Consider the following 13,983-nt stretch of genomic DNA (forward strand, 5'->3'; position numbering starts at 1 on the left):
CTGACCTGTCATGGTACAATTCCCCACTCTGAACCTTAGCGTCCAAAAGATGGGGTACCAGCATGAATTCCTCTAAGCTCAATTACCAGCTTAGAACCTGTAGCACTGCCACCAACCAGGAATTCCAGTGCCTGGCACACTCTGGTCCCCCCAAGACCTTGCCCGGGGAACCCCAAGACCCAGACCCTCTGGATCTTAACACAAGGAAAGTAAACCCTTTCCCCCACCGTTGCCTCTCCCAGGCTTCCCCTCCCTGGGTTATCCTGGAAGATTACTGTGATTCAAACTCCTTGAATCTTAAACAGAGAGGAAAATGCACCTTCCCCCCTCCTTCTCTCTCCCCCTCCCACACTCTTCCTGAGAGAGACAATAATCCTAATACAGAGAGAAATTAGCCTCTCTCTCCCCCTTCCCTCCTTTCTCCCCACCAATTTCCTGGTGATTCCAGACCCAGTCCTCTGGGGTCTCACCAGAATAAAAAAACAATCAGGTTCTTAAACAAGAAAAGCTTTTAATTAAAGAGAGAAAAACAGTAAGAATTATTTTTGTAAAATTTAAGATGGAATAGGTACAGGTTCAGCTATAGACACTGGGAATACCCTCCCAGCCTAAGTATACCAGTATAAATTAAAATCTTTTCAGCAAAATACAATTTTGAACTCCTTCCAGCCAAATGCACATTTGCAAATAAAGAAAACAAACATAAGCCTAACTTGCCTTATCTACCTAGAACTCACTATTTAGAACTGATAAGAGCCTGTATTGGAGAGATTGGAGAGAAACCTGGTTGCACGTCCAGTCACTCTCAGAACCCAGAGAGAACAACCACCAAAAACTAACAGTATACACAAAAACTTCCCTCCCTCAAGATTTGAAAGTATCCTGTCCCCTGATTGGTCCTCTGGTCAGGTGACAGCCAGGCTTACTGAACTTGTTAACCCTTTACAGTCAAAAGAGATATAAAGTACTTCTGTTCTATTAACTCCCACTATCTGTTTATGACATGGCCTCAGCCATGTCGCTGGAGGGCGGCTGGGGAAACGTCCTGCACTCACCAGCGGTGGGAAGTAGAGTGCCCCAGCTGGGATCTGGCAGAGTGGGGCTGGCTGGGGCTGAGCAGCTCTGCTTCCCACCACCAGTGAGTATGAGGAGGTTGGGGAAGGGACGCCTCCCATACTCATCTGCGGCAGAAAGCGGAGCGACGCAGCCCCAGCCCGCTCCACTCTGCCACCTCCCAGCTTCAGCACTCTGCTTCCTTCCACAGGTGAGTATGGGGAGGTTGGGGAACGCACAGCCCTGTATTCACCTGTGGCGGGAAGCAGAGCGCTGCAGCTGGGAGCTGGTGGGGTGGAGCAGGCTGGGGCCGGGCTGCTCTGCTTCCGCGGCTACCAGTGAGTGCGGGGGGTGCGGTGGGGTGGGGGGGATCCCTTCCCCCCAGCCCCCTCTCCCAAGCAACACAGCTGGGGTTGGGGTGAGGGAAGCGGAGCAAGTTGCTCCTGGCCCCCCACTAACCCCTCGGGCCACTCTGGGACTGCGGGGCCCCCAAAAGTGCCCTGCCACAGCTTCTGCCCCCTCGACCTTGGGGGGGGAGCCCCGACTGCCCCAGAGACCCTCTGTTCTTTATCGAACCCCTCAGCCCCAGCCTGGCCTGGCACCATTAACATGCTGCTCAGAGAAGCGTGTCAGAGCTTTACCACCTTGTATGCGAATCTGCGCTATATCGGGGTAGCAGTGTACATACCACCTGCTCATTTTGAACTGTACTATCAGGTTGACAGACCCCTTGGGTTGTGGCTTCTGTTCATTTTAGTGTAAAGCATTATACACACCTAAATGCATTATTAAGATTAAATAATAAAGTACGTCTTGACAAACAAACTGGTTAAGATTCTTCCACCACAGAGAGGAGAGCACATATCCTCAGGAAAAGAACACTCTCAAACAGCCTTTTTCTTTTATAAACCAAGAGTATTTTCTCCTACTAAAAAGGTTATTTCCACACTCCTCAAACCTCACTGCCTCCTGTTATAATATTAATTATATTAGCAACTTTTCAGTTAATGAAACATTAACAGAAATATCACTCAGGACCCGAACTGTTTTCACCATAAAGCAGTTAGTAGATTTGCTTTGAAATTAATCAGGCCTGTAAAACCAAAGGCTGTTCGAAGCTTAAATGTAGGAAAGTTTTTCACTTAAGTTGTTAGTGTTTGTGGTGCAGCCACTAGTTAACATATGGATCTTCCTCTCAAATGACTCATTAATTTCATTGCAGAAATGCTCTTGATGCATCTTCCAGCCAAATATAACATTAACTTGTTTTTTTGCCATCAGAGCAAGTAATTGAACACTTCACTCCTGACTGGTTCTTTGGCTTAAGAGTCATACTTTGAAACTGAGAACTGCTTACTTCAACAAAACATAGGAAAAACATATAATTTCAAGTAGTCTTAAGGCCAATGTAAAAATAACCAGGATTTAGGTGTAATAAATAGAAACCCAGAGTGCATCAACTGGTATTATTTTTTATACCTAATCTCTGAAATAAAATAAATTCAACAACCTTGTGCATTGCACAATAAGAATCTGACTCCTAAGAATTCTTTTTCCAGTACTTGCATCCATGGTTACGTCAAACAAAGAAAGAGAATTATAGCTGCAGCATAATTTGAAGTGATTACGCCACATGACTTATGAATGAGGTATTTTGGTTAAATCTTTATTCCACCACAATCAAAATCTACCCACCACTTTCCTAAATCACCAGAAATGGAAATATTGGCCTCCCAAATTAAAATCTGATGATATAAAGGTGCTGAGCTCCTCTAAGGTAAAGTCAGTAGAAGATAAGGAAGCTCTGCATCTCATAGGATTGAGCCCTAAAGCAAGGAAATTAAATTAGTTCCAACTCTCCTGAGTTCTTAGAACATTATGATAGGACACAATCCATAGACTGTACTGGCCTGTTAGTAATGGAAGATTACTTACCTAGTAACTATGTCTTAGAGTAGATTGTTGTTAGAGCCCCACTCCTGGAGCACATGTATGCTCTTAGGATGAAGGTGGAAACTGCTGAAAAGCAGTAGATATTAGAGCCTTGTGTATGCTTCCTTTCAGAAGCAAAAAGTTCCAACCTGAGATGATATCAACAGCACAAATTCCAATACAATTTTATTTTTTCTCAGTTCAATTAAAAATGCATATAAAAGATTCTGAAGCAAGAAAGGAGCGTGAGGAATGTGAATTTAGTACAGTAGACCCTCAGAGTTATGAACACTAGAGTTACAAATTGACCAGTCAATCCCACACCTCATTTGGAACCAGAAATATGCAATCAGACAGCAGCAGAATATAGTACAGTACCATGTTAAAGGTAAACTATTAAAAAGGAGAACGTTTGGGGATTGTTGGTTTTGTTTTTTTTTAATTTGACAAGGTAAGGAAACTTTCTGTGATTGTTTCATTTAAATTAAGATGGTTAAAAGCAGCATTTTCCTTCTGCATAGTAATGTTTCAAAGCTGTATTAAGTCAATATTCAGTTATAAACTTTCAAAAGAACCACCACAAAATTTTGTTCAGTTACAAACATTTCAGAGTTATGAACAACCTCCAGTCCCAAGGTGTTTGTAGCTCTTAGGTTCCCTGTAAGACATCTTGTGATATGCTGGTAAGCTCCTTACGCTTTCCTTGGAGTACTACCAGTATAAATTTCCACACAAAACTGAGTTCAGTGACATACCATACTTCTAATATACAATAAAGTCCTACAAAATGTAATAGGAATTGAATCAATAGGGTTCTATACAAATCACTCTAAAAGCCTAAGTAGTTTAATAAAGAATTATATATTTTCCATAGGTTTTTTGACTGTCACAGAAGAGATTTCAATTTGCTATTAAATTCTATAGAACTTGATCATTATCCATGTCTAGTCCTCTAAGTCATGAAGATAACCTTGAGAACAGAATTTAAATAGAGGCAGAACTGTCTCCCTAAGCACTGGCTTAAACACAAAACTTGCACCAATTGAATTAAAATGTATTACTTAAATCTAAGCAAAACTCTATGTTTACTACTGGCTTTCCGAGTTTTAGAACAATCATTAGGAGCTACAGAAGTGTCTGGCCAATCTGGCCACAGCATTTAGATGTCTATATCTGTCTGACCTCTTCTGAAAATCTAGTGCCCCTGAGGCTACTTTATTAATTTAAACTTAATTTACTTTATGGTCATATTTAAATTAAAACCCTTAATTTTCAATGAAGCTGCCACAGACTTTTCTGTCTGCTGCACCAGAGTGTTGAAGAATCCAGGAACCTTGCTGCAGAGTTTCAATCCAGTTTATTGTGAGGTGCATGGAACCTTGATCTGAATTTTCAGAAATTTGTCCTTTGGTATGTAGAACATGCAGTTACAGCCCGAGTTCAGGAAACACCATCTGAATTCATAACCTGAGTCAAAGCAAACATGGACCTCTTATGATTGATTTTTAGCTTCTTGGGCGGGGGGCGGAGAACAGGACATTTGTTACACAACATCTGAAAGGCTGTCTAAATACTTCTGAAGAATGAGCTCTGAGAAAGCCATTTGTCCAGACAGAGGTACATGTGGCTGCCTTGACATTTTAAGTGTGCTACTAGCATTGCCAAAAATTTAGCTAACAGACTTGGATATGTTGAAAGACACAAAAAAGTACTTTGTACTGACAATGGTCATCGCCTATACAGAACCTCGTGTATTTTCAATTCCAATAGACTTGTCCAACAAAAATGTGCAAATAAGTACATTTTAAACAGAGAGCTGAAACCTAATCTTATAGACTTAGGGAAAGAATTATTTTTGTTTGGGCATGGGGAAGAAACAGGAAGGAAACTGAATCCCTTCTCTACCTATTAGTAAGAGGCTTCCTCTATACAGTTAGAGGAAGGAACTTACTTCCACCTTTAGAATATTCTCACGAATGAGATCCTTAAAAAAAGGGAGGGGGAAGGATGGAGCAGGTTGGAGTGAAATTGAATAGGGTACCCTTTCTGAAGGGCTTCTTGGACTCCTTTGTCAGAAATAATTCTAGTCCATGCATAAGAAAAGAGGAAGAATAATCCCCAAAAGGAAGTTTAGGAAAAATGCAGACATACAGAAAGTTTAAGGGAGGGCGCTTTGTCAAACTGCCATTTGCCAGATGACATGTCAGATGAAGCAGCAACAAATGTGAGCTTTGACTTTTGATGCCTCCTTCTGTGCCTGGTAGAGAATGACTTGATATTGACCCTATGGTGCTGGGAGAAAACCAGCCTCTATCTTAATCTGCAAAGTCAGATTTCCAACATGCGCTTGTCTGAGAAAGACCCAAGGCTCAGACATTCCTCTGACAGGAAAGCCTTGAGTTGATTTTCAAAGTCCCAACATCGTCTTTGGGTAAAGCCTAGGTCAGTCACTCTCAACCTTTCTAGACTACTAGACTCCTTTCAGGAGTCTGATTTGTCTTCCGTATCGCCATGTTTCACCTCACTTAAAAACTACTTGCGTACAAACTCAGACATAACAATATAAAGTGTCATAGCACAAAGCACACAGCACAAAGCACAAAGCACTGGAAAATTGCTTATTTTCTCATTTTCACCATATAATTATAAAAAAAATCAGTTGGAATATAAATATTGTACTTACATTTCAATGTATATAGAGCAGTATCAACAAGTCATCTGTATGAAATTTTAGTCTGTACTGACTTAACTAGTGCTTTTTATGTAGCCAGTTGCAAAACTAGGCAAATATCTAGATCAGTTGATGTACCCTCTGGAAGACCTCTGTGTACCCCTGGTTGAGAATCACTGATCTAGGGTGCATGGACCTTTCAGTCACCATATACAGTAACTCCTCACTTAACGCTGTAGTTCTGTTCCTGAAAAATGCGACTTTAAGAGAAACGATGTTAAGCGAATCCAATTTCCCCATAAGAATTAATGTAAATGGAGGTGGGGGTTAGGTTCCAGGGAAGGTTTTTTTTTTTTTTGGCCAGACAAAAGGCATTTTATACATTTTAAACAAGCAATTTAACACTACGCTTGGGGGGACGAGTAGTGTGCATGTGCAGTGTGTTTACAAAATACTGTACATATAGTACAGTACTATAGTTGGGAGGTGCTCCTGCCTTAGCCTACACAGGCACAGCCCACTGGCACTGGAGATGAGGCAAGAAAGGAGGTTGACGGTGCTGTAGGCTAGGAGAAGAATGTTGCACAGCAGCGGCAGCTTCCCCTCTCTGCAAGCATGGAGGAGCCTGCACATGAAGTCCTCGCTCCTTCCCCTCCCTCCTGCCAGTGGCAATCAGCTGGCTGGTGGCATTTCGGGGACAGGAGGGAGGGGGAAGGAGCGAGGACTCGAGGCACAGGCTCCCCCTCCCTCTCCTGCTTGCCAAAGGCTGTGAGGCAGCTGATTGCCCTGGGCAGGAGGCGGAGGGGAGGGAAGGGGAGCCTGCGCTCAGAGCTCTCACTCCTCCCCTCTCCTGCCTCCCAAACACCACAAGCCAGCTGATTGCCCCGGGCAGGAGGGAGGGGGGAAGAGGAGGAGCCTGCGCATCGAGTCCTCACTGATCCGCAGGGTCTGCCGGCGGGCAGGAGGCACTGTGGGAAGGGGAAGGCATAGGGAGGCTGCCAGTTGTGGAGAAAGCAGGCAGCCAAGCAATGTAAGAGTGGAGCGTTGTACAATTTTAAATGAGCATGTTCCCTAATTGATCATCAACTTAACAATGAAACAACGTTAACCCGGATGTCTTAAAGTGAGGAGTTACTGTATGCCCATACTTCACATGTATTTTCTCATTAGAGAAATCGAACTTGGGGTCCACCATCATAGACCAGTTCTCAAACGAACTGGCATGACCCACTGGGCAAAAACAAATATTTCTTTTTTTAAAAAAAATCAATAATAATTACAACTTGAGACCAAAATCTGATTTAGCCAAAGAAAGAAATTTAGCGAAAGAGGAAGAGGAGACTGAGGGTTCCCAGTCTCTCTCAGCACTGGAGTCAAAGATATGGAACAGATCTGATGCATGGTTTTTTATGCAACTATCGTATTCAAATGTTCAATTACATAAAAAAACACATACATATTTCCAAGAGCCACTGCTTTCTAGAAGGTGCACACAAAAACACATCTAGCACAAATGAAGATCTGTACTGACAATTTTTTTTTAAACCTCTGAAAACAAAACTTAGGAGACATATTTGGGAAATATACAAGAATTTTAATTTGCCAGTGAAAGAACAAAAACAAAATCAAATGAATGAAAAAAGAATAGATTTAAGGCCAAAAGGGAACCACCATGATCATCTGTTCTGAACTCCTATATAAACACAGTCCATAAACATTTACTCAATAATTCCTTCAGTGAAAGGAAATCAAACTACTTATAAATATAAATGCATATGTTTATATTTAATTAGGACTATATTAAATTCAAAGAAAAACAAAATTGCTTGAAGATTCTGAAATAAAACTAAACTGGTCTAAAATATTTGTAAGTAGTTACTATTTCATATGTAACTATTTCAATATACTAGGGCTGTCGATTAATCGCAGTTAATTCACACGATTAACTCCAAAAAATGAATCGCGATTAAGTGCAGTTTTAATTGCACTGTTAAACAAAATGCCAATTGAGATTTAAATATTGTGGTTGTTTTTCTACATTTGCATATATACTGTATTCTGTGCTGTAATTGAAATCAGTGTATATTTTTTATTATAAATATTTGCACTATAAAAATGATAAAAAACAAATAGTATTTTTCAATTTACCTCATACAAGTAATGTAGTGCAATTTCTTTGTCGAGAAAGTTTAACTTAAAAATGTGGATTTTTTTTGTTATATAACTGCCCTCAAAAACAAACCAATGTAAAACTTCAGAGCCGACAAGTTCACCCAGTCCTACTTGTTGTTCAGCCAGTCGCTAAGAGAAACAAGTTTGCTTACTTTTACAGGAGATAATGCTGCCCACTTCTTTACAATGTCACCAGAAAGTGAGAACAGGCATTTTTGCATGGCACTTTTGTAGCTGGCATTGTAAGGTATTTACATGCTAGATATGCTAAACATTCGTATGCCCCTTCATGCTTCGGTCACCACTGCAGAGGACATTCTTCCACGCTCGTTTAAAAAAAAAAAAGTGTTAATTAAATTTGTGACTGAACTCCTTAGGACAGAATTGTATGTCCCCTGCTCTGTTTTATCCACATTCTGCCATATATTTCATGTTATAGCAGTCCTGGATGATGACCCTGCACATGTTGTTCATTTTCGGAACGAACACACTGCAGATTTCACAAAACGCAAAGGAGGTACCAATGTGAGACTTCTAAAGATAGTCACAGCACTCAACCCAAGGTTTAAGAATCTGAAGCACCTTCCGAAATTTGAGAGGGATGAGGTGTGGAGCATGCTTTCAGAAGTCTTAAAAGAGCACCACTCCGATGCGGAAACTACAGAACTCAAACCGCCAAAACAGAAAATCAAACAGAAATGCCTTCTGTTGGTGGCATCTGACACAGATAATGAAAACGAACATGCGTCGGTCTGCACTGCTTTGGATTGTTATTGAGCAGAACCTGTCATCAGCATGGATGCATGTCCTTTGGAATTGTGGTTGAAGCATGAAGTGTCATATGAATCTTTAGCATATCTGGCACATAAATATCTTGTGATGTCAGCTACAACAGTGCCATGAGAACACCTGTTCTCACTTTCAGGTGACACTGTAAACAAGAAGTGGGCAGCATTATCTCCTGCATATGTAAACAAACTTGTTTGTCTGAGCAATTGGTTGAACAAGAAATAGGACTGAATGAACTTGCAGACTAAAATTTTACATTGTTTTATTTTTGAATGCAGTTTTCTTTGTACATAATTCTACATTTGTAAGTTCAACTTTCATAAGAAAGATTGCACTACAGTACTTGTATTAGGTGAATTAAAAAATACTATTTCTTTTGTTTTTTTACAGTGCAAATACTTGTAATCAAAAATAAATATAAAGTGAGCAGCGTACAGTTTGTAATCTCTGTTGTAATTGAAATCAATATATTTGAAAATGTAGAAAACATCCAAAAATATTTAAATAAATGGTATTCTCTTATTAACAGCATGATTAATCATGATTAATTTTTTTTATCACTTGACAGCCCTACAATATAACTTTTTTCAGTTTCAAAAGACAGTCAGCATAAGTGTTAATAGTTGGCATCTTTATCGTCTAAAATATATTTAAAAAGCATCAACCTTTTCCACTATGATGAGGTCTCCAACTTGTATGTCTGAACTCTTAACTTGCACTTTACCTTAAAAAAAAGGAGAAGTTTAATCAACTTAAGAAAGTATCAGCAAAATCACATGAACACAAATTGTACTTCAAGAGAATATTACTGTTTTGGGAAAACAATGTTATGAAGAACATAAAACTGATCTTTAAAGCTGTATTCAAAATTAAGTAGCTTTAAACTGTCAGACTGTCACCAAATTATTTATCCTAATAATATATTCAGAAATTCTTGTTGTATTTATCATACTAATATAACCAGGTGTTATAAGAATAAAAAGCGGTGGAAGATGCTTGGGTATGATCTACTCCACTGAACATTTGGACTGAAAAAGCACATGAAGTCTTTCAACTCATCTGGTACATACCACTTCTGATCCTGACCAAGTCAGAAGTAATTACTTGTATTGCTGCAGAGTGCCCTAACTGAAATGAGCTGCTTGTCAAAGGCCAGTTACAAGTGGGCTGCTTTATACAATCACTGAAGTCATTGTTGCAATTGGCTGTGACTGAGACTAATGCTGGCAGTCACAGTTGAGCAGATACACCAAGCTTTCAATGGTATAAACAATTAACTACTCTCTCATTTTGAAAGAAATACTTCTACGTCAGGAAGTTTGCAATGTAGCTCTCTATTTTATCTGTCTGAAGTTAGAAGACTTCACTCTCCAGAGCTCTCAGTCCAGTAACTGCTATGAATGCTAAATTCATATTTAGAGAAGAAAAACTCAACATTTATGTAATAATTTAAATCTTTAGAGCACTTTACAAACATTAACTGATAAATCCGCACAACAACCCAGTAATGTAGGTAAGCTTCATTAGCACCATTTGATGGGTGGATAGAAAAGGCAGAGAGGTTAAGTGACTTGCCCAAGGCCACAAAATGAATCTGGTGGGCCTGAATTAAGAGTTTAGGGGTTTCTGTATCCCAGCCCTGTGCTCAAACCACCAGACAATGTTGTTTTTCCAAAGGACAAAAAACAACACAGATGTCCCTGGAAAATAAAAAGACTAACACATCAAGTATTTATATCCTCTTACAAGAAAGAATTTCAACAGATATCAAGTTTAGCAACCCCCAACTAAGCAGAGAATTTTTCATCTTACGTATAATATACATAAATAAAAGCTCAAGAACTGAAATACACAGCTAGATAACTGCAAACTTCTGTTTTTCCCCTCAAATTTGACAGACTGAACTAGTATCATGTAGCTTACAACCAGTCACTGATAATTATCGCCCTTGCTCACACATATTAAAAATAAAACCACCTTTTGTGGAATGAACACAAAGTGAAATTCTTGCACTATGTAACAAAAACTAGAAAAGTGTAATAAAACAAATGAATTTATTAAAACAGTACATTAGTAGTTTAAAATATTAACTAAGGAACAGAAATATTATGGAAAGTAGGTTATTAATGCAGGTTGTTTCATCTATCAGTGTGTAATTAAACAAAACAAAAATGAAAACCAAATTGCAATCCAGAGAGCCCAATTCTGCAAATCCTTATTTATCTGTGAAATCCCCTTCATGTGAATTCAACGTATTTTCTCATGTGAGTCAGTAAAGAGTTGCAGGACTGATGTCAGCATTAAATAAGTTTGAGAAATTTTTGAAAATAGGTATTTTTAACACTAAACGTATAAAATAATGGCTTAAAATTTGGGTGTCAGTCTAATTAAAAATAAATGAGCACAGCTCACTGAGTTATCATCCTTGAATACACTTTTTACAGCGTCAGGATTTCTAAAAATATGGAAACATCTGAAAAGAGAATTAAGAATTTTGTTTGAACAGAGCATATCCCTCTTCAAGAATGCCAGTCTTCATTACTGACTGATAAGAATCTTTTACGTTTGTTGCCATTCCTGATTGCTAACACACACTCACCACCATTACTTTTTTTAAAATCCCATCTTCATGCCGACTCTTAGAACTCAACCACAGTCTCAACAGTTGAAGGGAAAAAAGTATCTCCTGACAGAGCAGATGATTGAAATAATTAACATTTCATGCCTGTAGTTTTTTGAAGTGCCCAGCAGGAATTTCAAGACAACAGTGATTGAAATGAATGTTTTCTGCACAATAATTTTAGTCTGAATCAAGTCTACTAGTAGCACTAAGATCAACCACTAACAGAATATTTTGACTATGCATCAATATGATAAAACCCTACTACTTTGCACTAGCCAATCAAGACCCTTTACAGATTACTGAATTTAGACAATTAAGTAACATAATTAAAAGAATCAACGATGCAGACCATAACATGTACTTAACTAATTTATGCTGACAAGTTTCTAACACTATTAAAATGTCTCTCAGTAAATATGCTATTTTGTGAAAGTAATTAATTCTTAGTAATGTGACCTTAGAATCTTTGAGAGTGCAAATGACCGCTTTTTCTGTGAAATATCAAAATTTGGGTCAGTGACATGCAGACTATTAATGAAAGTTAATTCAGTAATTGTTAAACAGATGTGTTCTCATCTATTGAAACATTCCAAAATATCCTTCATTTGTTTGTTCTATTTCGCATTAATGTATTTTTTAAGTCAACTTAAGGCTCCCAAAACTTAACTAATAGAAATTTCTTTAATGTTTCCTTTATCCAGTCCTGGTCTTTATCTAGGCAAGTTTAGGTTCAGTAACATTAAGAGATATCTCAGGGAGCTGTACTTATTTTCAAGACTTTAAATTCATTTTCCATTTTTAGTCCTAGCAAATCTCTTGGTTTAGCTGGTTCCCCCACTTTTTCCATCTACATTGCAGCCCTTTATTTTCTTCATATTTTACAACATATATATCCTAAAGTGTGTGAAAAATCCAGTTGTAATAACTAATTACATACAATGTAAGTGACAGATATGAGAGTTGTAGCTTAGACCTATGCCGTATATTCTCTCACTTAAGGCTCAAAGCATCCAGGGATACCAATCATATTGCCACTAAAGCACTTTTATTCAGTTTAAGGCTTTGAATTTCCCTTCTGTGGCATTCCCTCATCCCTCCCTCCACAACCACCACCACCACCAAAAAAATCATGTTCTAGTGCAGAGGTGGGCAAACTATGGCCAGCGGGCCACGTCTGGCCTGCGGGACCATCCTGCCCGGCCCCTGAGCAACTGGCTGGGGAGGCGAGTTCCTGGCCCCTTCCCTGCTGCCCCCTCCTCCCCTGCTGCCTCAGTGTGCCATGCTGCCAGTGCTCTGGCCCATCGCTCCTGCCGGAAGCGCGGCATCATGGCTGGCTCCAGCATGGTAAGGGGGTAGGGAGCAGGGGGTCTCAGGGGACAGGGAGCAGAAGGTGGTTGGATGGGGTAGAAGTTCTGAGGGGGGCGGTCCGGGGATGGGGGCAGCAGTTGGATAGGCATGGGAGCCCCAAGGGACCTTAGAATCTTGTCGGGGCGGGGGTGTGGATAGGGGTCAGGGCAGTCAGGGAGTGGGGGAGGTTGGCTAGGGGGTGGGATCCCTGGGGGGCGGTTACAGATGGGTGGTTCCTGGGGGGTGATTATGGGCGGGGGGGTTCCGGGAGGGGACAAGGAGCAGGGGGGGTTGGATGGGTGGGGTTTTGAAAGGGGACAGTCGGGGGCAGGATGTGGGAGGAGCACACAGGGGGCGGAGCCCACGCTGTTTGGGGAGGCACAGACTTCCCTTCCAGCCCTCCATACAGTTTGCAACCCAATGAGGCCCTCAGGCCAAAAGTTTGCCAGCCCTGTTGTAGTTGGTAGCTACATAAAAGGTTCAAAAGCCATTAAGTCTCACAAATAAGTAAAAGGAGAAAATGCAAAATCATCACAGTCTGTGGGTTATCTTAGGCAAGCAAGAAGCAACAAGGATGGCTGTAGGTTTGTAGGATAAAACTTCCATATCTTTTCACGCAGTCCTAACAAATCCTGGAAACTTTACTGTTCATAATGAGTTACCTAACCACTTACTCCAAGTTTAAAGGTAATATTAACATAGTAAATTATTAATATTAAACAGAAGTCCATTTTGTGGAATATCTTATTTATCTCACTTTACATTATACATTTATAATTTTATATTTCATTGTATAGTTGAAACAAATTTTGGCCTGCAGAGCACAGATTATTATTTCTTTCAAAATGAATTGAGATAGATAGGACTAAGCAATGTCCTGTTAAAAGAGATCAGTAGAACATGCTCAGTAATACCAAAAGTAGTTTAAAAACTTGAAACATTACAACAATATTTTCCTTAGTCTGTCAGAGGAAGAGTCATATACCATTTCAGAGAACATTAAAATATAGCAATATTACATCTTTAGTGAAGCACATTTAGAGAAAAAACATTTATTCACTGCATTATATTTTTGCAAACTATTTTTCCCTCTAAAAGCATCTCACTAGCTAAAACATTCTTTACCATCTGTGTAATTACCAATAAAAAGTCCAAAGCTGTCAGAAGTGGCTGCGCATCTAGACTTTATAGTCCACCAAGGCGCAAGCCTTTCCGCCTAAAGCGATATGCAGAATGCACAGAACTAGAACACAGAAATAAGTGTTCTTAGTAATTCATTACACTCAGGATAAAGACATTTGAAGTGAATTGCAATGATTTGAAAAACTAAATAAATATCTCACATGTGCTTACAAGTATTTCCTACTAAAGACCCTAAAATCAAGGTAAACAAAAT

General features: G+C 39.6%; 1 protein-coding gene across 6 annotated transcripts in view; it reads right to left on the reverse strand.

Annotated features, from left to right (window-relative positions):
• Nucleotides 1–13,983, reverse strand: part of ATP9B (ATPase phospholipid transporting 9B (putative)) — a 313,691-nt gene that overhangs the window by 224,243 nt on the left and 75,465 nt on the right. For all 6 annotated transcript variants that reach the window (XM_075062887.1, XM_075062888.1, XM_075062889.1 and 3 more), the window contains one exon: nucleotides 9,283–9,341. In XM_075062887.1, the coding sequence (XP_074918988.1) occupies nucleotides 9,283–9,341 (59 nt within the window). The remainder of the gene's footprint in view (nucleotides 1–9,282; nucleotides 9,342–13,983) is intronic.

Source organism: Chelonoidis abingdonii, chromosome 2, assembly GCF_003597395.2.
Source record: "Chelonoidis abingdonii isolate Lonesome George chromosome 2, CheloAbing_2.0, whole genome shotgun sequence".
Lineage (NCBI taxonomy): Eukaryota > Metazoa > Chordata > Testudines > Testudinidae > Chelonoidis > Chelonoidis abingdonii.